General features: G+C 47.1%; 1 protein-coding gene across 10 annotated transcripts in view; it reads right to left on the bottom strand.

The window, feature by feature from the left end:
- Positions 1 to 6453: 6453 nt before the first annotated feature.
- Mapkap1 (MAPK associated protein 1) overlaps positions 6454 to 27219 on the bottom strand; it is a 254905-nt gene continuing 234139 nt past the window's right edge. For all 10 annotated transcript variants that reach the window (XM_041674614.1, XM_041674611.1, XM_041674617.1 and 7 more), the window contains 2 exons: positions 10397 to 10494; positions 6454 to 6970 (listed from right to left, as the gene is read on the bottom strand). In XM_041674614.1, the coding sequence (XP_041530548.1) occupies positions 6845 to 6970; positions 10397 to 10494 (224 nt within the window). In that variant the 3' untranslated portion in view covers positions 6454 to 6844. The remainder of the gene's footprint in view (positions 6971 to 10396; positions 10495 to 27219) is intronic.

Genomic DNA, 27219 nt, shown 5'->3' with positions numbered 1-27219 from the left:
ACTTAGGGCAGCCCAGCCATAGCATACCTCAGAGAGACCCCAACCTGGCCTAGTGAGTCCAGGTGCCAATGGTCCCACTCACCTTGTCATGGTGAGGGCATTTCCTGGCAGCTGCCGGCCTAGGTCCTGAGCCATTCAGAGGCATTGCGGACATCTCTGGGTCCCTGACAGCAGATGGTAACAGTCTGCTAGGATCTGGGGCTCCTGAGGTGGATAAGGACGCTGGTTCGGGCTGGCGGAGGCTTCTGCAGCTCTGACCTGCAGTGATCCAGCATGGGTGGCCCGTGAGCTGTGCTCACTGCCCACATCCTTGCTCAGATGCTGGACTCCCAGGGGTCTGACTGGCACCTAACTGCTCCCTATTCTCAGGGGAAGTGCCTCGCCAGGCTGGCATCTCAGGAGGCAGGCTACAGACCCTGCTTCCCGGTCACTTGCTGTCCAGGCAGGTTGTTGTAGAGTCTGGAAGCAAAGGACCTGTCTATGACTCCTGTGACCCAGGTCTCCTCTGCTCCTTAAATGTCACCTTTGTCCTTAAACCTATGCTATTGTATCCTGAACCCGGAACAAGGCTGCTACCCCACTCTGCGGCCCCTCCTAAGCTTCTCTTTTTCTGTGTATTCAGACCTGTGTGTGAACTTCAGGCAAGGTGACAGACGGCACGGTGCTGCATGACAGAACCCCATGCAGGCAGATCTGACCCTGGCGGCGGGATTGCGAAGCCATGCTCTTGGTTTCTTGTGCCTGAGGTGCCTCCTGTGGGGACCCTCCACTCCCCAGGGAAGCCACCAATCACAGCTGATGTCCCCATGGGGACTTCGGTCTTTCAACACCTCCCCAGCACACCAGGGGCTAGCCAAAAGAATAACACCCCAAATGAGGTAGGCATGAAGATTTGTGGTAACTTTGCTTCTAGAACTTCCTTAATTTATAGATTCCTCCAGCTGTTTTTTTTTTTCCCCAACACATATGAGTTAAATTCTTTATACAGTCAAGGGCTTTGAAGAATGCTAAACATTTAATGTATGTTAAAAGGGTATTAAATTCTAAACTAAAATTTGCATGTAATATGACGTTAAAGCATTTCCCTTTCACGAAGCTGGGGGCTGTAACACAGATTTTATCTGTTTAAAAGGAATTAGCTTTCCAGTTATTTCTCCCGCATGCCAGGGGTTTACATGTGAAGATGCCAGGCCTGCCCGGGGCTGCCCAGCTGATGAGGCAGGAGAAAGGGAAGCAGGCTCAGGTGCTGGGGCTTCTGGAGGAAACATACAGACTTTGTCCGCACCCCTAGGCTGCCCTGCACTGAGAGGCCCTGCTGGCAGGAGAGGCGTGGCCAGTGTGTTCTCCAGATTCACACACCAGGCCTGTGGACATCACCGTATTTATCTCATAGACGGTGGGGTGCTGTCATGTTTGTGCAGACAAGCGGTTTGGAGAGGCTGAGACATGGGTCTGGGCTCACATAGCATACGGAGGTAGATGTTAATTTTCTCTGTGGATGGCTTGGCTGGATCCTTGGGTCTGGCACAAGGTCCCAAGCTTAGCCTTTTGTGTTCCTCGTAGAGCTGGCTTTTTTAGGCTGAACCCCACTACCACTGCTTCTATTTTACGGAGGCCGAGGCAGGTGAAAATAGGCATCTTGACCCCTGGTCACCTTGATGAGGCCGGGTGGTCAGCTTCTGTGGGGTGCAGAAGAGGGCACAGCTGGCAGTGCCTTGGCCCCAGGAGAGAGCAGTCTGGTAGGGAGTGTTGGGTGGAAATGGCCACCACACCTTGGGGAGGTTACTCACTGGCAGTTAAAAATCTATTGTGACTTGTCAGAGACATGAATAAACAGGCAATTAACTTCTCATTGCAGACCTCAGAATGTGTTTGTCTAACCGGGAGGTGAGCAGCGGCCAGTGCAATGGGAGCCTTCCTGTCCATCGGAGGAGTTTAGGCACAGTCACTTGAAACATAATCCCACTGAGCTGAGAACTGGCCTGGGGACTCCACAAGTGACGCACGCCCTGGTGCTTTCTGCATCTGGTGGAGGAGCTTGGTGGGAGCAAACACTCCCTGCCTTCTGGCCCTCGTCAGTGGGCTAGGGAAGGTGCGGGAGTGGAGACAAGAGCATGTACTGGTTAGTTTTTGTTTGTTTGTTTTTTTTTTTTTCAATTCACTGCAAACTAGAGTCTCTTGGGAAGAGGGACACTCTACTAGGAATCTACTCTCATTCGACTGGACTGCGGGGCGGTTTTTGGTTGATGGTGGGTGTGGAAGGGACCAACCCCACTGCAGGTGGTACCATTTCTGGGCAGGTGTAAGAAAACAGGCTAAGCAAGCCAGTAACTAGCACCCCTCCATGGCCTCTGCCTCATTCAGTTCCTACCAATGGGGTTCCTGCCCTGCCTTCTCTCACGATGGATTTGTGACATGGAGCTGTGAGCTGATAAATCTTTTCCTCAGGTTGCTCTTGGTCATGGCGTTTACCACAGCAACAGAAAGTAAATTAGGGCAGGACCCTAAGTGGCTTCCCTTTCTCCATTGGTAAAGTGGGGGAGGGAGCGCTTGGCCTGGGATGACCAAGATTTATGAAATAGAACTGAGAGCCTGTGAAATGCAGGCACTGAGAGAGCATCAAGGAAGAGCTGGCAAGATGGCTCAGTGGGTAGAGGCCCTTTCTGCCAGATGTGATGACTCCCTGAGTTTGATCCCAGGCCCCACATGGCTGAAGGAGAGAACCGACTCCTACAGTTGTTCTCTGACCTCCACACGTGCGTGCCTGCCACCCACAAATAAAAAATAAAATGTTTTTTTTTTTTTTTTTTTTTTTTTTTTTGTTTGTTTTTCGAGACAGGGTTTCTCTGTGGTTTTGGAGCCAGTCCTGGAACTAGTGCTGTAGACCAGGCTGGTCTCGAACTCACAGAGATCCGCCTGCCTCTGCCTCCCAAGTGCTGGGATTAAAGGCGTGCGCCACCATCGCCCGGCTAAAAAATAAAATGTTAATAAAAATATTTTCAAAAATGTCCAAAGGTAGTTACTGTCCCCTATGTGGGACAGTCTCTTGTGCATGTCATGGTTTCGGGGTATTTGAACGCGTGGTTTAAAATGTTTCCCTGTTATTTTTTAAGTGTACAGTGCTTTGTCTGCATGGATGTCTGTGCGCCACATGTGTGCCTGGTGCCCGTGGCGGGGGCCAGAAGAGGGTGCAAGATACCCTGGAACTGGAGTTACAGACAATTGTGAATTGCCATCTGGGTGCTGGCAATTGAACCGTGGGTCCTTTGGAAGAGCAACCAGTGCTCTCAACCGTTCCATCTCTCCAGATCCTTCCACGGGTGAGTGTTTTAAACCCGAATAGTTACATATTTATTTCAGTGTGTATCAGAGACATACAGTGCTCACTAAATCCGGACTGCATGGCTCTGCTTGTTCAAAAAGGCTTTGGAGGTGAGAGGTTGCTAGTCTAAGTTAAAAGAAAATGTTCAATTGCAGGCAAGTGTTGCAGCATTAAATAAGAGGGTCCCACACTAGCCCAGAGCAGAGTATAGTAAATCTGTTGCAGATTTAAACAGGCCCATAGACAAGGTGCTCCTGTAGAGTGCCCAGCAAAGGGTGACACACTTGTGACTCTTCAGCCTTGGTGGCTTCCCCTCCTAGGCTCCCTGGAGTGTGTGTCATCTTGTGAGTCTGGGGGTAGAAGGTCCCATCCTCCAGCCCTGACCTTTGTGATCGTCAGAGGAAGCTGGACCCATGACTAGATTAAACGGCTTTCATAAGACACTAAGTCTGGGTGCTGTTCATCAACACAGGAGCCTGGCCTATTCTTATTTACTGATTTTATATATATATATATATATATATATATATATATATTTTCATTTATTTTACATACCAGTTTTCCTTCCCTCCTCTCTTCCCGTTCCCTCACCCCGATTCCTCCTCCATTCAGGAAGGGGCAGGCTTCTCAAGGAGCCAACAAAGCATGGCATAGCAGGACCAAGCTCTGCTCCCTGCATCAAGGTTGGTGAGGCATCCTAGCATGGAGAATGCACTACGAAAAGCCAGCTCATGTGCCAGGGACAGACCCTGATCCCACTGCTAGGGACCCCACTAACAGACCAAGCTACACAACTGTTATCCACATGCAGAGGGCCTAGGTTGGTCCCATGCAGGCTCCCTAGCTGTCGGTCCAGAGTCCGTGGGCTCCAACTAGCTCGGGTCAGCTGTCTCTGTGGGTTTCCCTGTCATGATCTTGACCCCTTTTTATTTTTATTTTTTAAGACTTATTTTTAATTATGTGTAGGTATGTATGCCTGCATGTAGGTATGTGCACACTGAGTACAGGTGTCTGCAGAGGTCAGAAGTATCAGATCCTCTGGAGCTGGAAATTAAACCTGGGGTCTTCTGGAAGAGCAGTCAAAGCTCTCAACTACTGAGCTATCTCTCCACCTCCTTTTCGGAGACAAGGTCTTCTCACTGTATATCCTTGGCTGGCCTGGAATTCTCTTTGTAGACTAGGCCTGCCTTGACGTCTCAGGGATCTACCAGCCTCCTGAGTGCTGGGACTAAAGGCGTGTGCCACCCGTCTGGGAACCTGGTCACTCTTACTCGCAAGCATATCTAACCCTCACAAGCACCCTTGGAAGGAACTAGTTTCAGCTCCATTTTACAGAAGGGGAAACTGAAGCTCAAGGAAGTAGCTCACCCAAAGGTCTAGCAGTAAGGAGACAGCTAGGGTTGGAGCACATTCTGGTCTGGAGGCCACATTACCTGACTGGTGCCCCCTCCCCCCATATACACCATGTATTACAGGCGACGGGGAGCCCCTGAAAGCAGCTGGCAGGGATATGGCCTGTGGGGCTACCTCCACTAAGACTCAGAAGTGTAGGCCAGCTGCTAGCTCCGAACTGGGAAAAGAGACACAACCACAGAGTACAGCCACATATTGCGAGGTGTGGACCATGCCCCTGAGCTGGGAGACTTCTGGTCCATAGCAGTCAGCAAGTGACAGGGAGTGAGGATGTCCAAACTGGCCAATAGAGAAGGCATGCCAGTCAGCACTGTAGCCAGAGGTGTCGGCAGAGGCTCAGAGACTAGGCCAGACAGCAACGAGCTCCCTTGAGCCGGGGCTGGGCCAGACTCCCCCATTAGGGCTAGGGGGCGTCTTTTAAGACTGGGAGGCTGGCTCACAATGACCTGAGGAGTTAAGAACCCTGATCGCAGCTGGCCTAACGAAGCATCTGGACTGACATCAGGCAACTCAAGGCCCTGAGACCCTAGCCAGCTGAGAGCCACATACCACCGGTTGTGAAGAGCAGAGTCCGAGATTCCAGTGCCCCTCGAGCAAAAGGATGCCCAGACGTGGCTTCTGTATGGCTTCACATGGCTGGGCATATCCACTGCCAGTGCGTGTCACCCCACAAGACCCACGTGGTACCCTCACCTCAGCACTGTGTACTCAAGGCTTTAAAATCCAAAGCAATATACAAGAGGATATTTATGACTTTTATTTTAGTATTTTAATATCGAATATGTGACAAGATTTAATGACCAAATTAGTCATTTACATTTCAAAGATATCTAAATATAAAATTGCTAAAAATTCAAATACAGAGCAAGCTACAAATAATATCTTTTTTGGGGTGACAGGAATGGAAGACATTAGAAAAGGGTGCTCCTGTTGTCTGAACGGATTGGAATGAGAGAGGCATTCACCCAGATGACCCTTTAGCAAAGACCTATACACTGGCTCTGAGAGGCTCAGACACAATGATGTAAAAAATGTTCTAAACACAGGCCGCTTGAGATGTCGGTCTGTGGCCCTGGTCCAGGACAGTATGAAAGGATGCTGTCACAGAAGGAACCATGGCGAGGTCTGCAGAGGCATCTGGTGTAGCCAGAGGTGTGGTGTCAGAGTGCTGGGCACCCTGCCTTTTCTACCTAGGGCTTGGGGTACAAGGACATGGGCTCCCCTCTACTCCTCAATCCCCAACACAGCTCTCTCAGCAGGCACTGGGAATAGGGCAGGAGACAGGGTTCAGAGCCAGTGAGGCAGACTCTTCGGGGTTCCGGCTAAACATATATACTAGCTCTGAGGAAATGAGAGACCACCCTGGCTGGGAACTCAATGCTTGGAGACACACTGCCACACCATCCTACAGCACCTGTCTCTCAGGTCACATGCTGAGGCCTTTGAAGGGGAAAAAGATAGCCATGCATGCACGCACACACGCACACACTCACACGCACGTGCGCATGGCCTTTGTTCCTAACTTCCCAAGATGCTATTCTCAAAGCAAATACTCTCCTTTAAACAAATGACATAGTTTTGGCTAAGCCTAAACATTCCTTCTGAGAGCGCCAATCACAGCTTTTGCAATCTGCCTGATCAAAACAGGAACAGATTTTAAAGAAGATAATATAATCAATTCTCTGCCCCCCAAAAATGGTCCATCATACCAACCATGATAAAGAGTAACCTGTTTATTAAAAGGAAAAAAAGAAATGTACATTTTTGTTCTTTCTTTGCTTTAAGAAATTTGATCAAGCTGCAAGGAGCTGTCTGGCATGGCTATGTACATCCTTGGTGGGACTGCCAGGCAGTGAACATGGCTGGGCAGCGCGTGGCTTCTCCAGGAGGTGTCTGGTTCCTGGGCATTGCTACTTACAGCCATTGCCAGGTTTCAGTCCAATGGCAATGTCCCCAGACTCCAGAGTAGGGCACCCCTACTTCTAACCCTCTCCCCAGAGCCCAGCAGCCCTATGCCTGTGAGATCAGGCACTGCAGGATGAAGGTGGACTCCGGGGTCACTTAGCCCTGCAGGCAACCTGGACTGAGGCAACAGGTTGGAGTCCATTGTTACTGTTGCCCTGATTTCTTCTCCTTCTGGAAGCTGAAGCTTGTACGTCTGTTCAGTTTTCTTTGTTTTTGAGCAAAATAGTCGGCCCGGGCAGTGCTTGCTCGAGACTCCAGGATGTAGTTGACCTAGGAGCAGAAGGACAGGACTGTTACTTGGCGGCACTGTTTGTTCCCCCAGGCCAGAGCACAGGGTGGAAGGGACACCTGCTTTGGGCGGTGACTCTGGACTAGCTGCTGCTGACAACAGACAGGTGAGTAGTAGGGCTACTGATCCCGAGGCTAATGTTCTCACAGCTTTGTCCAGGCAGCTCTACAGCCCTGGTTGTCACAGGGCACCTCTGGCCTCCACATCTGGAGGAAGAAAATGTGGTGGGTGGAAAGTGATAACAAAGCTCCCCTCGGCCTCCCTCCAATGTCTGCTGCACCCCACCAGCCAGAGTCAGTCAGATAACCGCAGAGGGCTGAGGTCACTGCAAGTCAGGGTGGACTTCAGTTTGGAGCGTGTGTCACCTCAGGACAACCAGTGCACTTTCAGACATGGCTTCCTTCACGGTTCTGCTCTGCCTGGACTTTGTGAACACAGAGACTGTTCCCCTCTCACACTTCTCAGAGGCTAGAAAGCTCAAGTTGGGCTGGAGAAGGCAGCTGAGGCTCTGACAAGGGCCCCGCAGACTTTTTGTGCTGGTCATCAACAGAGGGAAGCACAGGCTAGCGCATGGCTACGGGACTGCCTCACTCGTTCACAGCCTTGCCAAGCTACCAATGGAGAGCCATAAATCAGGACGTAGGCTTGGGAGGGTGATCGGTGGCAGTGTGGACAAGGTGTGGAGATGGCAGGAGGCGTTCTCAAGCTTGGTAAATGCCATCTCTGGCTTGTATCGTCTACACTTAGCTGACCCAGTGTTTACAGTGTATTTTTGGCACATCTAATTTGACAAAAGCATTCTAAAATGGTCCTCAACAAGCCAACTGTTTCCTAAATTTATTATCTTCAGTGCTTTGTGATAATCACATAGATAATTTTAATGCAAGATTAATGTAATAATCAAAAGATAAAATCGCCCTTTGGTCTGCCATTAGCTGGTTAATATGCTGTGGCTTAAAATGTGCCCGATTTTATGCACTACAGAGTGGTTTACTTTCGATGCACTTTACAGCTTAAGGCATAAAAATATAGGGAGTTTTCATGGTCAATAAAGTCACAGGCTCCATCACTCGATCACAGAAGAACCTGGTGTGAAGAGCACAGCGGTTCCTCAGAGATTCATCTCGAGGCTGGAAGGAGGGACTGAGCACTGTGTGACTCCAGCATATTGGGGTGGGTAGAGGGCAGCCCTGAGCAGCACAGTCCTCATCTATAAAATGGGGACAAGGATGTCTATACCACGAGGGAATGTGGGAGGGTTAGATGAAATACGGCAGACGAGACACCCTAAATGTAGCTGCTACTCAGCTCCATCGTCCTGTGGAAAGCCTGTGATGGCTACGCTGGCACTAGCCTTGGGCTCTTAATTTTGGTCTAAACTCTCATTCTAAGTTCTGGACATGTTACTTGAGTCTGAGATGAACCATACAGAGCCTGATTTAACATTCCTGTCAATTCTGGAGGTAGCCGAGGCCCTGGTGGCTGAGCTCGGGCACAAAGCTCATACAGTCCTGGGTATGACATGAAGGGGATGGTGGAAAAACTGGAGTTTAACCCCTTGAGAGAGGGGACAGGAAAAGTGAAATTCAGCCTCTGGTCAGGACCATGATCTCTCCCTGTGTCAGTCAGGTTCTGGGATGAAGCCCTTTGAGGTGCATGGTGACGTGATACCTCCACAAACACCCTGAGATGTACACAGACATTTCAGGGGAGAAGGCAGGCTTGGGGGCTTGGCAGAGAAGTGCTGCTTTGAGGGAGTGTTCTGTCCTGTAAGTGGCTTCCCTGTACTTGGTCTTCCGGTCTCGTACTCAAGTCATAAACCTGGGTTTCTGTCATCAATCTGCTGTTGGGGAAACTATTCTGATGTCAAACACAGGATTATAATTTTACTAGAACCCTTCTCAAGACTCGAATATTTTAATGTTGGCTATAAAAATAAGTCCAGGCCCTGATGAAGTGGGGGGCTGGGATACTTTTTTACCCACTCTCCAAACATTTCCTGGCACAAGCTCCTTGGATGGAATAACTCTTGGCTCGTTGGGAGTCAGCAGTCCAGAGTGGGCGCTGGCCTCACCCTGGTCCCGAGGCTCTAGTCAGGGTAGCCTATAAACCTCCCCATCGTCCATGTCGCTGTGCCTTGTCCTCCACTGTCTTCCCAGAAGCTTTATCCTTTGGATTTTGTGGGTGGCTGTGGGTCTTTGAACTGTGGTATTCCTGTAAAACCAGGGCATCTTGGGGATTGGTAACACATTTCAACACTGGCCACATCTACTGTCAGTTTCTGGTTCTGCCAGTTCACCAGAGTCTCCATTCTACCAACGCTCCCTTTCCTCTGGGCATTTTGTTCACGCAGGCAATGCAAACACCTTCTGTGCCCACCTCTGACTTGCCAGGATCAACAGGAGCTTTCAAGGCTAGTTCAGTGCCTGTCACTGCCACCCAACTGCTTCTCTCAGGAGACAATGACCCAGAGGGCCATGGATCTCATCTGGTTTATGGTACACCTAAGCAGCTCCTTGCAGGTGGGGGCAATAGAGCTCCCTTGATGGCCACCCTACAAGGAGGGAATGGAAGCCCAGAGGTATAAGTCAGGCTCATCTAGCCCAGGGAAGGGGAGATGTCTTCCTTCTTTCTTCTCAGCTGTTTCTTCTACTTGTTAAACTGTGCAGGATTAGCCTTGCGAAAGGAGTGCTGGTTTGGAGGAGTTCTGGTCGGGCTGTACCACAGAGACCAGTAGCCTGGGTGGTATGGGGTGCTTCATAGAAGGGGGCCAACCCTAGGTCCTGCCCTAGAGCTCCTGAATCAACAAGACCTAAAAGGTGGATGTAGCCTCTTTAGCAACCCAGCTTGCTGGCCAGCCCCTTCCCAGGCTGCTGTGAATCTGCAAGCTTACCCAGGGCAACACCAGCCAGCCTCCCCTTTACACACCCACACAGCAGCTCTGTGACTATAGGTAGCCTACTGTAATTTCTATTTTCGTCTCTCTCCCCTGATGAGGTAGAGTTCTCTAGGGACAGAGGAGCCATCGCTGAGGCAGCTGGAACGCTATCTTGGCACAGGGAAGGTACCTAGTGAGTGAGCTGAGCTTCATACCAGGCTAGCCCCAGTAGGCACGCTTGGAACAGGTTGAGAAAATCACCTTCAGCAATTCAAAACTATGGTCTCCTCAGCTGGCTCCCGAGCCTCAAGGGGCTCCTGACAGTGGCTGGGGAAAATAAACAATGCATGAAAGGTAAAAAGCACAGATGAAGAACTAGGCCTTTGGGGAGGAAGGAAGCTGAAGAGCCTTGCTTTGGCTACAGCAGGTGCTGAGTCACTGCCCCAAGGCTGGTGTGGCCCTGGCCTGAGACTAGCCCAGCTAGAACCCCATCCTCCCATCTCTGGGTCAAAGGCCACATTGGACTCACCTTGAGCACGATTTCACTGACTGTGGCTGCATCGGACTCGAAGTAGAGGTGCTTATAGTCATGACTGCTTAGATACGTGAGTTTAAATACTGCGTGACCTGGAGGGAGGGAAGGGGCGAGGTGAATCACCATGGAGGGTGGGGTGTCCCGTGTCTGCCCTGATCCAGATATGAGCAAAAGCATGTGGGGGCTGGATGACAATGTTCCCTAGGATAGCTGGGCTGTCTAAGGCAGACAACAAAGACTCACACTGGGTTCCCTCTGCACAATGCTGAGGAGCACACCTCAGGAGGGCTCCTGCTTCTACACACTGCTTCTACAAGATACCGAAGCACTGAAGGAAGAGGCCAATGCAGCCTAAGTGAAGGACTCCACAAGTAAAGTAACTGTGCTTAGACTGCCTGCCTTTTCTCAGCTCTGGCGGTCCTGCATGGACGCTGCTCCTAAAGGCCATGGAGGGACGGGGTGGAGTGCTTTCTTAGACAACAGCATAGCTGTACCTTACAGTGCCACTGACCTGGATTTAAATTCCCCCCAGTCCTTTCCAATCCCTTTAGTTCATGACCTCACTTCTTGGCTGTTACCTGGTCCAGCCTCACACCATCCCATGCCCAGCCTAGTCTATGTGGGCTCTTTCCTGCCCCGAGATACCCTTGACCATGACCTGTATAGGAAAGTTCTCCTGGATGCCCTTTCTGTGTAGCCGTCCCACCGTACCGTACATGGTGGTCAGAGCTTTCTAGTTTTACCTGTCTGTAACAGTGTCTATAATCTTGTCTGAACTCGATGGTACACACATGCCAGACAGGTCCCCAAATCTAAATAGAGCTAGAGATACCAGTTAAGTGTAACCTTTAGAAGGGCAGGCTAAAAGGAGGCTCTTTGGGGTTCCTGGACTCAGTCCTAGGGGAGACTCTCCAGGGCCCTTCCAAGTAGCTCTTCCTTCTTCAGTTGCCTTGAAGTTGGTTTCCAATAATGGCAACTAAAGTTGCTCTGAAGACATGGTCCTGTTCACAGGACCTGCTAGACAAGAGCTCTGGGCGCATGGCACAGAGGCCTGCAGCCCCTAGGCCCCAGTCCTAAGGCTCTCCCTTTCAGCTTCACCAGGCCACACACACCTACTAGGCCTCCTTATCCATTGTCCTTTTAATTGAAGCAGCGGCTGGTCACGTTATTAATTAATAATATGTCACCCACATTACTGTAAGTTCTTCTCCTTCCCGGAGAAGTCTTCTGGGGACTTTATTTACAGTAGCTAATTTTTCAGATCTCCAAAAATAAACTGATATATGTTGTACATTTGTGGCCAGAAAAGTTGAGCGTTGGTATTTTATCCTGGAAACATCATTACAAGATACTAATTGGGACTATAAATCCTATATTGAAAAAAATAGCTAATAATTTTCTAAAAAAAAAAAAACCACTTTCAGTCACTTGACAAATTAAGCTTGATTTGAAATTGTGGCTCTAAAATGTTAGAATTCTTGACTGGAAACTAATCATTCCCTTAATGTATAAATTACTTGTTTTTGATAGAGAAGTGGATTCTCAATTCTTTCTCCCTCTTTCAATGCTGGAGTCTTGGTGACATCATCTTGTAGAAGAACAATGCAGACATTTGTTGGCCATGCTGTGAGCAAACAGAGCTATCTACGAAGGACACAGAGCTGTGAAGGACAAACAGAGACATTCCCCCAGGAGGCCTTACTGTGGACACCTGGCCATGACACAGACATCATGGCCTGGGGCTAGAAAGGACCAGAAGGTCTCAGGGAGGCCTACAGACTTGAAGCTTCGGGGTTCACTGACCACTCTGATAAGTGATCTCATGCACTGTCTACACCACCTGCTTCCACCTGTCACTGACAAACCCTCAAGATGCAGGTGGCATGCTTGAGGGGCCGAGACATGATTAAAACGTCCTGTGGTTCTGGCAGAGGCAAGTCTTCACAGCACGTGCAATGTGCAGTGTGCACCGGCAGAGGCCTTGACACTGGGGACTACAGCACCACAGGGCTTGTCAACTGTGGGTTGTCTACACAGGAGTTGGGTGTAAAAACAAGTCTCTGTTAGCCAGACCTCAATGGTCAGAGGATTCTCAACCCCTGTACCCCAACACCGCTGTCCACTGTTCTTGGAGCATGTGTTCTCCTTGCCTGTCCCCAGTTCTCGCTTCAGTGCCCAACTAAGAGAGAGGGGCAGGTGGGAATGATGAAGGCCCACTCTCCTGGGCTAGACTGCTTATCCTTGGCAGTGAAAGCAGTCACACCACTGAAGGGAACAGGGAGGGCCTCGACACAGTGCTGTGTGCTCTTGAACAGCCCCAGACTTGAGCTAAGGCTGGTGGGTAGTCATGGCAAGGAGCCATGGGCCAGAGCCTGGGGTACAAGCACAAGCCAAGGACAGTCGTCATTTTCACCCATGCTGGACTACAGGGCAAAGGGTGATCTGCTTCCAAGAGGTCTGGCCCGGAGGTCCCTCACTCCAGTCTCCAGGCTTTGCTATCCTAGATTCTGCCAGAGAACTGGTAAGGGCAAGGGGTAGGGAGATGAACAGGGATCAAGTGTGACACGCGTGAGGAGGGTCTTCCCTACAGAGTGCTGCTATGGAGGCACAGAGGCAGTGACTTGTCTGGTATGGTGAAGGGCCCTCGGGGGCAGTTTTTATGCAGGACAAAAGATGCTGGGTAAAGAAGGTGCACAAATTGGCTCTGAAGGGAGCCAGAGCAGACTAAGTTCAGAGTGGGCAGACAAGAGGGACTGGCAAGGCCCGGATGTCACAGCTGATAAGGCCACTAATGGGTCTGAAACAGGGCAGTGGCATACATAGATAAATTGTATTTGGGGTGCTTCTCTAGGGTCCCCAGAGTTCAGAGGCAGAGAGACCAGCTGCCATAGTGGCCAGGTGGCTGTAGATATGGCACTGAGCTGGAGAGGGCAGAAGGGATGCTGACTAGGCCACAGTGGGCAGGCCTGGACATTAGGATAAACAGAATTCATACTCGATGGTGTTGCGGGAGGTCCTTCCGCTCCTCTAGCCTATAGCCACTGAGATACCAGCCCATTGGGGCGTGGTCTCTCCCTTTAAAAAAGCGGCCACTTCCCTCTCCTCTCTCTCTTCACTTCCTGCTCCGCTGGCGACTAGACTCCCTTCCTGGTTGCGCAGAGGGCTGTTGTCTGGGACAGTGATCTGTAAGTTTTTTCCCCTTTAAATAAATATCACCATATTAATCATAATTCCAAACTGGTGTGGCATTGTTTGTGACTTACGCCTACACTACGGTGCCATATAGTTCGAAACTTGTCTATCCAAAGGCGACACACTAACTAACGTGGATCTGTCGATAAGACATGGTGACTTGTGCTGCATGGTAAACTGTCACCGCAGGGGACTGGGAAGGACTCGCTGGTATCAGAGCTGGGACCACCAAGTCTACCCTTGTATCCTTTGTTATCATAGCAACACAAGGTCTGCTGTGAGCAGGAGAGAAAATGGCACCACAAGAGAGTGGCAGCCCATAAGGCTTGAGCCTTAGGGACCAGGTAGGCAGGTAAGCCTTGAAAATTCAAAGAAAACCACCAGTTTTCTTTTCTTTTTTTTCTATGGAAAGGGGTAAGTCACAGCTGCACACTGTCTCTATAGTTAGAGACATTAAACTCCACGTGGAAATGAAGCAGGACAGAGGCCTGAGCAGCTCCAGACGGCAGGCACCACAGAGCCAGACCTTGAACCCTAAGTTCGATGTGGCTGTAGTCCCAACCACCTGTGGTTTCAGCACATCATCAGAGATACGATTCTACCCTGCAACCTCCTATGTGGAGAAGGGGCTCAGTGAGGGCGATTTCTACAACTCAAGGGAACTGCTATCTGGGTAGCACACTCATTATTTTGAAGGTTTTGTTTCTAATTGGGCTTTTCTTGAGCCAACTTGTTTTCACACACAGCATAGGAATAAAATGCAGCATAGTGGGGTAAGTGTGGCATGTGGGCACTGGTCACATGCTCAGGGGAGTCACTGAGACTATACATTTGCTTCTGAATAATGAAATGAAAATCTGTATATGAAAATGTGTCTCTACATACACACACACACACACACACACACACACACACACATTTTATTTTTATTTTTCCCTGAGACAGGGTTTCTCTGTAGCTTTGGGGCCTGTCCTGGAACTAGCTCTGTAGACCAGGAAGGCCTCAAACTCAACAGAGATCCACCTGCCTCTGCCTCCCGAGTGCTGGGATTAAAGGTGTGCGCGCCACCACCGCCCGGATCACATCCACATATCTTTAAAGTGAACCAGAGAAGATGGAATATAGCAGTAAGAGGGTAATTACCACACAGATATCAGAAGCAGAGATGCTGAGCCTTTCTGCTGTAACCTATCTTCTGTATTCCATTTTCACTAAAAGAAGATGGCTGCTCTCAATGAACAACAACAACAAAACCCCTCTTGGTGGTCTTGCACATTGAATAAATCTTCTTTCTTGTCTTAAAAATAATAACAATAACAAAACAAAGCAAAAACAAAAAACTTTACTAGTCTTTAAAACTGGCTAAAAAGTGATGGGTTTCATTATGGGATCTGCTTATATACTTTGTTTTTGTTGACTCTCCCATGCCCCCAGTGTCACCTGCTCCTGCTCCCCTATAACCTTCCTTCAGCCTTCATGTCACGTCAACACATTCTTATTTTCCACCTACTCCTCCCTTAAGAGGTCGTCACCTCTTACAGCTCCCTTTCTAGTTTCATGACCTACAGTCACATCCTTACATATGTACCTACACATACAGAAAATAAATCTACAATTTGCATGAGAGAAAGCACATGGAATGTCTGTTTGAATCTGGCTTATTTTGCTTGACCTAATAATTACTGTTTCCATCCTTTTCCTATAAATGTCACAACTCCATTCTTTACAGCTACATAAAATCCCATTACGTATATTCTACATTTTCTCTATGGGTTCCTCTGCAATGGGCATCCTACCTGCTGTGCACAGTGCAGCAGTAGGCATGGGTGTGAAGGTTCCTCTGGGGTATGCTGACACAGAGTCCTCTGGGTGTGTGTCTACCTTGCCTGAGTCTGGAGCATCACACAGAATTTTGGAAAACACCCCGATGCTGAAGCACATCATTATGCAGTATTGCAGAAGTTGTGTTTTAGCACCACTGATTACCACAGAGAAGTCTGGAAGCAATGAGAAGCCAAGTTCTCAGAAAGAGATGCAAGTTTTCAAAAGTTATAATCTTGATCCGAGGCAGTCGGCTCTCAGGACTGGGACACAGCGTGACCACTTCTTTCTACCTGAACCAGCAGGTTCACTTGGTTTTTTATAAAATGGCTGCCAAAGGCTCAAGTTTTGAGAACTCATTTTATCAGTGTTTTCAAGTAAAAATGGTGTCCTATAAAATAAATGGCTAGTTTAGCTAGAGCCTCAAACAGCTGGATGAGAGCTTTGCTTTGGGGCAAGTGCCCCACTCCCAGGTGCAGTGCTATCTCCATGGACTTCAGAAAATGAACAAAGAATCATGATTGGGGTATATAGCTCAATGGTGAAGTACTTGCCTAGAGACCACAAGGTTTTGAGTTTTAATCCCCAGAAACACAGAAAGAAACAGAGTTTAACAACAACAAAAAAGATAATGGCTTATTATGTCTTTGAATGATTCTCCTTGTGTCTATATTCCTTCAGCAAGTACTACAGCACTGCTCAATAACTGAGCACTGCTTCAACTTTTTTTTCCCCCTTTGGCTTTTAGAGACATACAGAAGCAAGAAAAACATTCAGTCTCTGGAAGTTTCCTTCTTCAAGGGCCCTGATTTGTGACAAGCCAGAGATCACATGGGCTCTGTCGGAGGTTAAATGCTAACACCAAACCTTCTGTCATGGAAAGTTTGATAATTATTGTGCAAAATACTCCTTTTTTAAGCATGAAAATCCCACACTGTGCACTTTTCCCCCAGTAAGAGGGAACTTTCTAAAAACAGTGTGTGTGCTCACTGTCCATGCTGGACGTGGAGGCCAGAGGATACCAGCTGTCCTCAACTATTTCTGCTTTATATAATCTTACTGTGTTAAGGCTAAAACCTTCATTTTTAATTAAACAAAAGGGGAATGCTGTGGAGCAACTGCTGTACTCTGTAAAGACGTATTGCTCTCACCGTTAACAAAAAACTGGTTGGCCAATGGCTAGGCAGGATTTGGGGGCCAGAGAGAATGCTGGGAAAAATGCGGTAGGAAGTCTCCAGCCAGTCATAGAATTAGTAGGATGTGTACAAAATGAGGTAATGAGCCATGAGTCACGTGGTAGAACTTAGATAAGAAATAGGGGTTAAGCTGGGTGGTGGTGGCACACGCCTTTAATCCCAGCACTCGGGAGGCAGAGGCAGGTGGATCTCTGTGAGTTCAAGACCAGCCTGGTCTACAGAGCTAGTTCCAGGACAGGCTCCAAAGCCACAGAGAAACCCTGTCTCGAAAAACCAAAAAAAAAAAAAAAAAAAAAAAGAAAAGAAAAGAAATAGGGGTTAGTTTAAGTTGTAAGAGCTAGTTAGTAACAAGTCTAAGCTATCAGCTGAACATTTATAATTAATATTAAGCCTCTCTGTGGTTATTTGGGAGCAGCTGCCAAAACACAGAAAAACTCTGCCTATGAATGGCCCCAACTCCTGCTTGTTCACTCTTTGCTTATTCCCTTGAATAGGGTCTCTCTGGTTGCCAGCAGATCCTCCCATCTGTCTCCCACAGTGCTAGTGCAGGCTCACATGTAGCTACACACAGTTTTTATGCTGGGGATTTGAACTTAAGGTCATTTTGCCTGCACAGCAAACATCCTTACACACTAAGCCATTCTCCCAGCCTGGAAATTACTATTTTTTAAAATCATGTTCATATGTACAAGTACCATGACTTTCCTCCAGACTACACAAGGCTCTATACTTTGCCACACGACTGTTTCATCCTTCTATGCTTACTATCTCTCTTTTGACCCCACTCTTCCTTGGATTTCTGAGACAGGGTCTCATGTAGTTCAACTTAGTCTCCTTTTACCATGTTGTCAAAGGTGGCACCAAATTCCCATCCCTTCTCTCAACCTTCCCGTGCAGGCACTGGGCTGAGCTAACACACGGGGCTTCCTCCACATACAGACTGATTTTACTCTTGGGAGCTATCCCCACCCCTACGCCTTGACTATTTAACTGGTGACTCTTTCCTCTGTTCTAACTTCCTGTACTTAACAAGCTCTAGAGGAATATCCAGAAAACCAAGTGTGGTTGAAATTTGTTACAAAATAACTTTCTAGCTCAGTGTCTCAGCCTTCTTAATGCTAGGACCCTTAATACAGCTCCTCATGTTGTGCTGACCCCAGCTATAAAGTTAGTTCTGCTACTACTCCATAACTGTAATTTTGTTACTGCTATGAATTATAATACAAGTATTTCTGGAGATTAAATGTTTGTCAAAGGGGTTATTTTGCCCAGAGGTTGAGAACCACTGGTCTAGATTGCATCAGGACTAGGGTTAGACTTCCATGGGAAGGCACAGAGACCTCAGTGGTGAAGAGAGTATACAACCTTTGTTGGCACTCCCGTGTAGCCCCAGGCTACTTACTCACTTCCAGGATGGGATGTTTGTCTGATAATCTGTCACCACAAGAAGTCCAACAAAGCCTGGCTTTGTGGTGGTGGCGCAGCCTTTAATCCCAGCACTCGGGAGGCAGAGGTAGGCGGATCTCTGTGAGTTCGAGACCAGCCTGGTCTACAAGAGCTAGTTCCAGGACAGGCTCCAAAACCACAGAGAAACCTTGTCTCGAAACCCCCCCCCCCAAAAAAAAAAGTCCAACAAACCTAGGGCTCTATAACGAGTGCAGATGCATCCCCGAGAGCTGCTGCAAGTCAGGTGACATATGGGAAGCTCGGAAGATGCCTGATGGATGAAAGGGTCCCTTTGTCTTTTTACTTTCATCTTTTGAGACAAACATTTTCTACAGAGTCAGAAAGCAGATATTCCAGGCTTTGTGACAAAATTAAAAATATAGATATACCACAACCCAAAAAAAGTTTCACCTTTTTTTGCACAAAATTCAACATATAATAATGGAATACATTAGGCCAACTTTTGAAAGGATGAAGAGATAATTTACTGAACTACCATTTAAATGACTGCTCCCCATCATTAGCTCAAATCATTTCGGTAAGAACCGTGTTTATCTCAGGCCACTGGAGACAGGTGGTGGGCTGGCTGAGTGAGGGCCCTTGCCCCAGGGCCTTGCTTCCTTCCCTTTGAGGGGCTTCTCTGGAGAGCTGGGCTCTACTTGGAGTCAGCACTTCTTTGCTGTGGTCTGGTGAGAGACTCACTCACTTTCTGACTGTCTGGAAAATGTCTTTATTTTACCTTCATCTAAGAACCACTTGGGAAAATCCAAACTCTGGGTAGATATTACTTCAGTGTGTTAGAGCCGCTCCTTTGCTGTCTTCTGACGGGAAGTCAGCCATCATTCCTGTCACGGCTCTGCGATGTGCCCAGCCGCTTTCTTCGGCTGCTGTTCAGATTTTTCTCTTTATCCCTGGGTCTCAGCAATTTGATTACGATGTGACTTGATGTGGTTTTCTTTGTATTTACCCTGGTTAGCCACTGCTGGGCTTCCAAGATTGGTGGTCTGAGATCCTAGATCAAACTCTGAGCAGCTTTTTGCTCCCCAAGACCTCAGTGTGATGAAGCTGCTGGCCCCCATTCTCACTACTGGCTTCAGTCTGAGTCATTCCTACTGCCATCGTACAGCTCCCTCACTGAGGTAGGCAGACTCTGAGCAGGTCCGAGGATGCCATCTTCTGATTCTCACGGCTTTATGTAACCTCTTGCTGTTTATGGGATGGTATTGTCACTTCCTTCTAATAACCAATAATACAGAAATTCTGTAGGGACGGCATTCTGAGTTAGGTCATAAGAGATTAGAGCTTCCTGCTAACATTCTTTTTGATGACGCCCACTGCCATCTACTGAGGTTCTCTGTTGCAATGGCCATGTGACATAGATCTGAAAGCATTTCCCAAGAACTGAATTCTGCCAGAGATCACTCAGTGAACTTAGAAGCAGATTTTTTAAAAAATATTTATTTGTTTATTATGTAGAGAGTGTTCTGCCTACGTGTACACCTGCACACCAGAAGAGGGCACAGATCTCATTACAGATGGTTGTGAATTGCTGGGAATTGAACTCAGGTCCTCTGGAAAAGCAGCCAGTGCTCTTAACCTCTGAGCCATCTCTCCAGCCCTAGAAGCAGATTCTATGTCATCTTTTCCTGCCTTCTTTCCTTCTGTTTTGGACAGGACCTTACAATGTAGCCCACACTGACCTCCAACTTGACTTCCTGAGTGCTGAGATTATAGGCATGCAACACCACACTGGGTTACACCTGGACTGTCACCTTAAAGAGACCCTGAGCTAGAAGACCAAGCCAAGTTGTGCTAGATTCCTCTGCCCACTAACCTATAAAATAATAAATGTAATTGTTGTTTTAAGCCACTAAAATCTGTTATGTGGTAATAGGTAACCCACATGTTAGTACTTTCTTCCTCATTAGTGAGCGTTTTGACTGAAGAATTGTTTCTCAGCTCTAGAATTTTCATTTCGTTATTTTCCCAATTTACATTGCTTCTCCTTTGGGAGGGTAGATTACTTTTCATTTCAAGTTTTTGAATGTATTTAAAAAATATTCATCTTATTTTAAGTTATGGGTGTGTATATCTTGTGTTTGGGTATGTGCATGAGTACAGGTGTCTGTGGAGGTCAGAGGTATCACATCCCCTGGGGATGGGGTTCCAGGAGATATGCACTTCCTGACACGGGCGCTAGGAAGAGAACTGAGATCCTCTGCAAGAGCAGTATAAGCTCTAAACTGCTGAGCCATCTCCCCAGACCTTTTGAACATATCTGTCTGCTAATTCAGTCACACCTGCCATTTCTGGTTCTATTCTCATTCTCTCTCTCTCTCTCTCTACCATCATCTATCTATCTGTCTGTCTGTCTGTCTATCTATCTGGTTTTTTTGAGAGACAGGATATCCTAGAACTTGCTCTGTAGGCCAGGCTAGCCTCAAATTCACAGTGCTTGTCTTCTGAAACAGACATTTATCACGTAGCCCAGACTGGCCCCAACCTTGCTATATTTCTGACTCAGCCTCCTGAGTGCTGGGATTACAGGTGTGCATCACCATGCCCAGCTCTGCATGTCTGAACTTCTAACTGAATTTTGGATCCCGTGAATGAAGTTACAGGGTGGGTATTCATGCAATGCTGTCTTGGGAGATCACTGGTCTTTATGTAGGTGGCTGATTCACTTATAAGTCAGTTTGGTCCTTTTCCAGGCTTTTTCACTTTGTACTTCCACTGAACCTCAGCTTAAGCAGTAAGCAGAACAGTGAGGAAGACACCATGATCACAGCAATTCTTATTAAAGGAAACACTTGATTAGGGCTGGCTTATAGTTTCAGAGGCTTAGTTCATGATCATTATGGTGGAATGCATGATGGTACACAGACAGATATGGTACCTGAGAGTTCTACACCCTGATCTGCAGGCAGAAGGAAGAGGGAGAACTGGGAGGCCTGGTTTGAGCACGTGAAACTTCAAGGCCACCCCCAGTGATACAAACCTCCTCCAATAAGGCAACACCTCCAAATAGTGCTACTCCAGGGTGACTAAGCATTCAAATATATAAGCCTACGAGGGCCATTCTTAGGAAATCAACACAATGGGAAAGTGCTCTACAACTGAACTCTGTTCCCAGGCTCAAGATTCCTTCTCAAGCTTTATTTGGGAATGTACAGTAGTCTCTCTAGGGCAAGTGGAGCCTTTCCAGAGTCATCACTGAATGCCCTGGATGTGCCATCATATGTACTGGCAGGTGACAGCCGGACAGAAAGAGTTCTTCCTCGAGGTGGCACCCTTCTATACTTCTGTAAGTACCAGCTGTGTCTCAGCTCAGAGGGTGACACTCTTCTCTGGGAAGCCCCACTACACTCATCCCTTCTCTTAGGGCTCATGGGCCCGTGCTACTGTTTCGTTATGTCTGAAATAGGACTTTAAAATATCCTGTCAGTTAGGATAAAGGGGCTAATTTGCTAGCTCATCTTCAAAGTTGCATATGGGAACCTCAGAAGCAATTCTCCCCCTCCCCCAACCTCATCCTTTGAAACATGGTTTCTCTGAGTAGCTCTGGCTGTCCTGGAACTCACTCTGTAGACAAGGCTGGCCTCAAACTCACAGAGATCTATCTGCCTCTGCCTCCCAAGTGTTGAGATTAAAGGTGTGAGCCACCACAGACTGGCACATTTTCTACTTAATGTAAGTATAGTTACTTTTTCCATGTCTATTAAGGAAAACTGAAAATCTATACACTTCATATTATGGAATTATGTATTTATGGAATTTAGTATTATGGAAGCTGGGCATGGTCCATGAACGAGGGCTCGTAATTCCAGTCCTCAGAAAGTTGAGGTAGGAAGATTACCCTGAGTTCAAGGCCATCCGAGCTACACACAGAGTTCTAGGCCAGCCTGGCACCAGAGCAAGTGAGATTAAAACAATAAACACACCCAGTGGGGTGTGATGGCACAGGCCTCTAATCCCAGTGCTCTGGAAACATGTAGAAGTGGATGGATCTCTGTGAGTGTGAGGCCAGCCTGGGCTACAGGAGGGACTAGAAGTTGGACAGATTCCTTGACAGGCAGACAGATGGGGTACCTGTGGTGGCATAGGAGTAGGTAATAAAGATACTGATTTCTATGATGGCAAGTTTCTTCCTAGTGAGCTTTTCCTCCTTCCAGGAGGTCTCCAGCTGGTAGACTGGCTCACAAGTTCAAGGCTAGATAGGATTAGGACAAGTTTACACAACAGTTGTGGACCAATCAGCCTCCTGTCTTTCTTGACATTCTAAATCAGGGGAGGAAGCTCCTCTAAAGACCTAAAACAGCTTTTAAGCAGCTGGCTCTGTTTGTCTCACTGTGTGTCTCCTCATTTCTAATAAAGCTGTTCTTCACAGCTGATTCTGTCTGCTGTGTCTGAGAGGTTCCTGCTCCTACCTGTTGCACTGGACAGTCTCTCTGTTTTTTAATTCTTTAACAAGGTAGAGACAGATCTGCTCCAGACTCCTAAACAGAAACACACATACAGAACTCCCCAGGCTAGCCAAGGATGTACAGTCAGACCCAGTCTCAAAAATAATAACAAACAAACAAACCACAACAAAATAAGATAAAGCACAAAAACAACTCCTCTCCCAACACCAAACCTAAAATAAATAAAATCCACCAGGGAGCTTGGCAGAAGCAGAGGAAACTGACTCTGTTTCACAGGAACAGTCTAAGTTCTTCCCTGTCTCACTGTTTCTTCTTGTGTTAATAATCAAGAAAGGACGAGTTTGAGGAGAAGGGTAATAAAAGCCTAGGAAATACAAATGTATGCAAGTTTCCTACTCTACCTTGATTTGTTATGATGGGCTCATAAAACTCAAGCCAACTGTTTAGTGAAAACTTAGACGCAGGACTACGTGTCCACTCCTCTAAAATATCAGCATACCAGCTAATGCTAGTGCATTCTTTACTTCTTACTGGTAGAGTACTAGTGAAGGCTGTAAGAGCCTAGTTCCGTGAAAGACTTGTATGACAAGAACTTTAAATCTTTGAAGAAAGAAATTGAAGAAGACACCAGAAAGTGGAAAGATCTCCCATGCTCTTGGGTAGGCAGAATTAACACAGTAAAAATGGCAATCTTACCAAAAGCAATCTACAGATTCAATGCAATACCCATCAAAATCCCAGTAAAATTCTTCAAAGATCTTGAAAGAACGGTACTCAACTTCATTTGGAAAAGCAAAAAACCCAAGATAGCCAAAAACAATCCTGTACAATAAAAGAACTTCTGGAGGCATCACAATCAATGACGTCAAACTCTACTACAGAGCTACAGTACTGAAAACAGCCTGGTATTGGCATAAGAACAGACAGGACGACCAATGGAACTGAATAGAAGACCCGGATATCAATCCACACATCTTCAAACATCTGATCTTTGATAAAGAAGCAAAAAATATCAAATGGAAAAAATGAAGCATATTTAACAACTGGTGCTGGCATAACTGGATATCAATATGTAGAAGAATGAAAAGAGACCCATATCTATCACCATGCACAAAACTCAAGTCCAAATGGATCAAAGACCTCAACATAAAGCCAGCCACACTGAACCTTATAGAAGAGAAAGTGGGAAGTACACTTGAACACATTGGCACAGGGAACCACTTCCTAAATAGAACCCCAGCAGCACAGGAACTGAGAGAAACAATTAATAAATGGGACCTCCTGAAACTGAAAAGCTTCTGTAAAGCAAAGGGCACGGTCAACAAGACAAAATGACAGCCTACAGAATGGGAAAAGATCTTCACTAACCCCACGTCAGACAGAGGTCTGATCTCCAAAATATACAAAGAACTCAAGAAATTGGACACCAAAAGATAACATAATCCAATAAAAAAAATGGAGTACAGACCTAAACAGAGAACTCTCAATAGATGAATCTAAAATGGCTAAAAGACACTTACAGAAATGTTCAACATCCTTAGTCATCAGAGAAATGCAAATCAAAACAACTCTGAGATTCCATCTTACACCTGTAAGAATGGCCAAGATCAAAAACACTGATGACAACTTATGCTGGAGAGGTTGTGGGGATAAAGGGAACACTTCTGCATTGCTGGTGGGTATGCAAGCTGGAACAACCCCTTTGGATGTCAGTATGGCAATTTCTCAAAAAATTAGGAAACAACCTTCCTCAAGATCCAGTAATACCACTTTTGGGTATATATCCAAAGGATGCTCAATCATGCCACAAGGATATGTGCTCAACTATGTTCATAGCAGCTTTGTTTGTCATAGCCAGAACCTGGAAACAACCTAAATGCCCCTCGATCGAAGAAAGGATAAGAAAAATGTGGTCCATTTACACAACAATGGAGTACTACCCAGCAGAAAAAAAAAATAATGCAAGCTTGAGTTTTGCGGGAAAATGGATGGAACTAGAAAACATTATTTTGAGTGAGGTAACTCAGACACAGAAAGACAATTATCACATGTACTCACTCATAGGTGAATTTTAAACATAAAGCAAAGAAAGCCAGCCTACAAACCACAATCCCTGAGAACTTAGACAACAATGAAGACACTCAGACAGACTTACAGAGATATAATCTACATGGGAAGTAGAAAGTAGAAAAAGACAAGATCTCCTGAGTAAATTGGGAGCATGGGGACCTTGGGGGAGGATTGAAGGGAGGAGGGGAGAGACAGGGAAGGGAGCAGAGAAAAATGTAGAGCTCAATAAATATCAATAAAAAAAAGAGCCTAGTCCCTCAGCAGCAGTCAGTTTTACACAGCAGACATTCAGCTGGCCCTGTGAGCCTTCACTGCAGGTGCTGGTGTCTTTCTGGTTCTTAGGACAAACTCATACCTCCTAACTTCACAGGGCTGTACAGAGACAAGCATGTGTCCCCATTTAACCACACATCCAGGTTACACAGCTGTGGTTGTTTTAGAATCTTCCACGCTCCCCATGTTTCTGAGTCCCTTTGCTGAAGATGCACAATTCCTCTGGCTAATTTTGAAGCCATGAGCTGTGACTTGGTGGAGCCAGGGGTTTCTGGGCAATGGGGGTGGGAGCATCAGTGGCAGTGGATGGGAGACATTCTGGGAAGCTGAGCTCTCAGGGGCCTGGCCAATGCTCACCAGCCCCCATGAATGGTTCCAAAACGTGGCGATGGCTTTTAAACAGTTACAGCTTAAAGTTACAGGTTATTACAGCCACCAGAGAGCCTAGGGCCTGGAGCTGGCCTCTGGCCACATGAAATCCCATGTCCACAGTTTTTCCTCTACCTTTATCTACCTGAGCCACACTGAGTCTTTCCCTTCCACAGTCTTGGAGAAACTGAGGCAGTCCCATGGTTGCTCAAACTCACGCCCCTAGATTCCGTGGTTTAGGAAGGAGACGATAAATAAATGCAAGTGCACTCAGTAGCACTTTGCAGGCGCTCGCCTCCTTCACTGAATGTGCACCTCATCAATCACACTATTGTCTGCTTGAAAGGCAAGCCTTGTAAATGTCATATCCACTCAGGCCCAAGGAGAGGCGCATCCAAATGCAGCAAGGAGTTTTAATTGGATAGTGTAATTAAACTAAAAAACCCCAGCAGACTCCCTTTGACAGGCTAGATGAAGACCCCTTTTAATAGGGCTAGGGAACATATCTGTTAAGAGGAGAGGCATCCCGCTTCTGATCATGCTCCAGAGCAATACAATAACTGGGGCATTTAATTCAGGAGAGTCCATTGCTCCGCCGCCAGGCAGCACTCACTGTATTTGATATGGAATTTAGGAAATGAGTCCATGTCTCATACAAAGAGCCTAACACTGCTGGACTCTCTAATGTATGAGGCCAGATCTGGGAGTCAACAGAGCCTGAAGGCAGGGTGTAAGCCACTAGGGCATAAACACAGGAGCCTACTGTGTGGGAGCATGGCCATGGATACCCACCACCCACCTCACCGTGTTCCTCTTGCACACATTCTCAGGCCATGTAAGAATGACAAATATCCCAGAAGCTGAATGAAGGTACCTAGTTCATGTTGGAAAAGTGGGGATGTGTGGTCTCTGCTGGAGAAAAGAGAGCAGGTGGTTGGTGGGCTTGCTGCCCGGACTGAGGTGTGCCAAGTGACTTTAGTACAAAACCTTGATCCCTCTGCCACCTTTTCTGCTTGCTTTTATTGGGAGAGGGGCAGGGGAAATGCCACACAATCAGACATGAAATCCCATGCAGGAGAGTCAGTGAGGACACATGAATTGGGATTGCTTACAGGGAGCCCAGGCCAATCCCTTTCAAATGGAACGCCAGTGTCTCAGAAGGCAGAGAGCTCAGTGTTGGGACTACAGACAGAGGTGCAATTTCAGAGCTCCTTCCAGAGCTTTCGAAAGCCAGCCAGTTGCTCCATTTTATTTACACAGACCACAAAGTCTGCTGCCCTGAGTGCTCAGGTGGATTTTCCTGTTTTAAGAACGGTGACGACTCAGCCCGATGACCGCTTCTGCTCCTCATGAAGTCTGGTTGGAGCTCTGTCTGCAAATCTTTGAACACTCCTAACACTTATCTTTCTCTCTAGGTTGATAAAACCATTAAGAGCATGTAAGTGAACACATATAATCTGAGAAAACTGGATACTGAATAAACCATCAAATGCTTTTAGGTTTAAATGAAAACTACATAAAAGCATTTCAGCCATCAATTTGGCTATCACCTCTAGCCAGTATGAATTCTGCTGGAAAAGCTATTTTCGCGCAGATGTGGAATTCAATGGGAAAGACTGACTCGTGTACCAACATCAATCAAAATGTCGACTTCCCTGGCAGCTCTCAACAGTAAGGCAGGTTCAAAGGTCATAGGATAAAGAAAAAGCCAAGCTCTGGTTCAGTTCTAATATCTCCTCGGTAGAAGTCTTGCAAAAGTACCCCCTTCTGCATTAGCCTGGCTTTCATTAATCTTCTTGCCATCTTCTTTAACTAGTCATGCAGAACCGTTCGATAGCAAGGCGTATAATGGGGAAGGCCCTGTGCCTATTACCGCGTTAACATTCTCTTAAGCCCAGTGCAACAATAGAAAGGGAGGCAGAGGAGAGCTGGACGAGGGTGAGGTTCGAGCAATTCAATCACAGCCTGACTTACCTATGTACTCTGACCCACAAGACACAAGGGGCCTTTGTGTCTAACTGGCTTG

Source organism: Microtus oregoni, unplaced genomic scaffold, assembly GCF_018167655.1.
Source record: "Microtus oregoni isolate MIOR12 unplaced genomic scaffold, Mior012 000025F_ref0000491, whole genome shotgun sequence".
Lineage (NCBI taxonomy): Eukaryota > Metazoa > Chordata > Mammalia > Rodentia > Cricetidae > Microtus > Microtus oregoni.
This window is presented reverse-complemented; position numbering and strand designations above follow the sequence as displayed.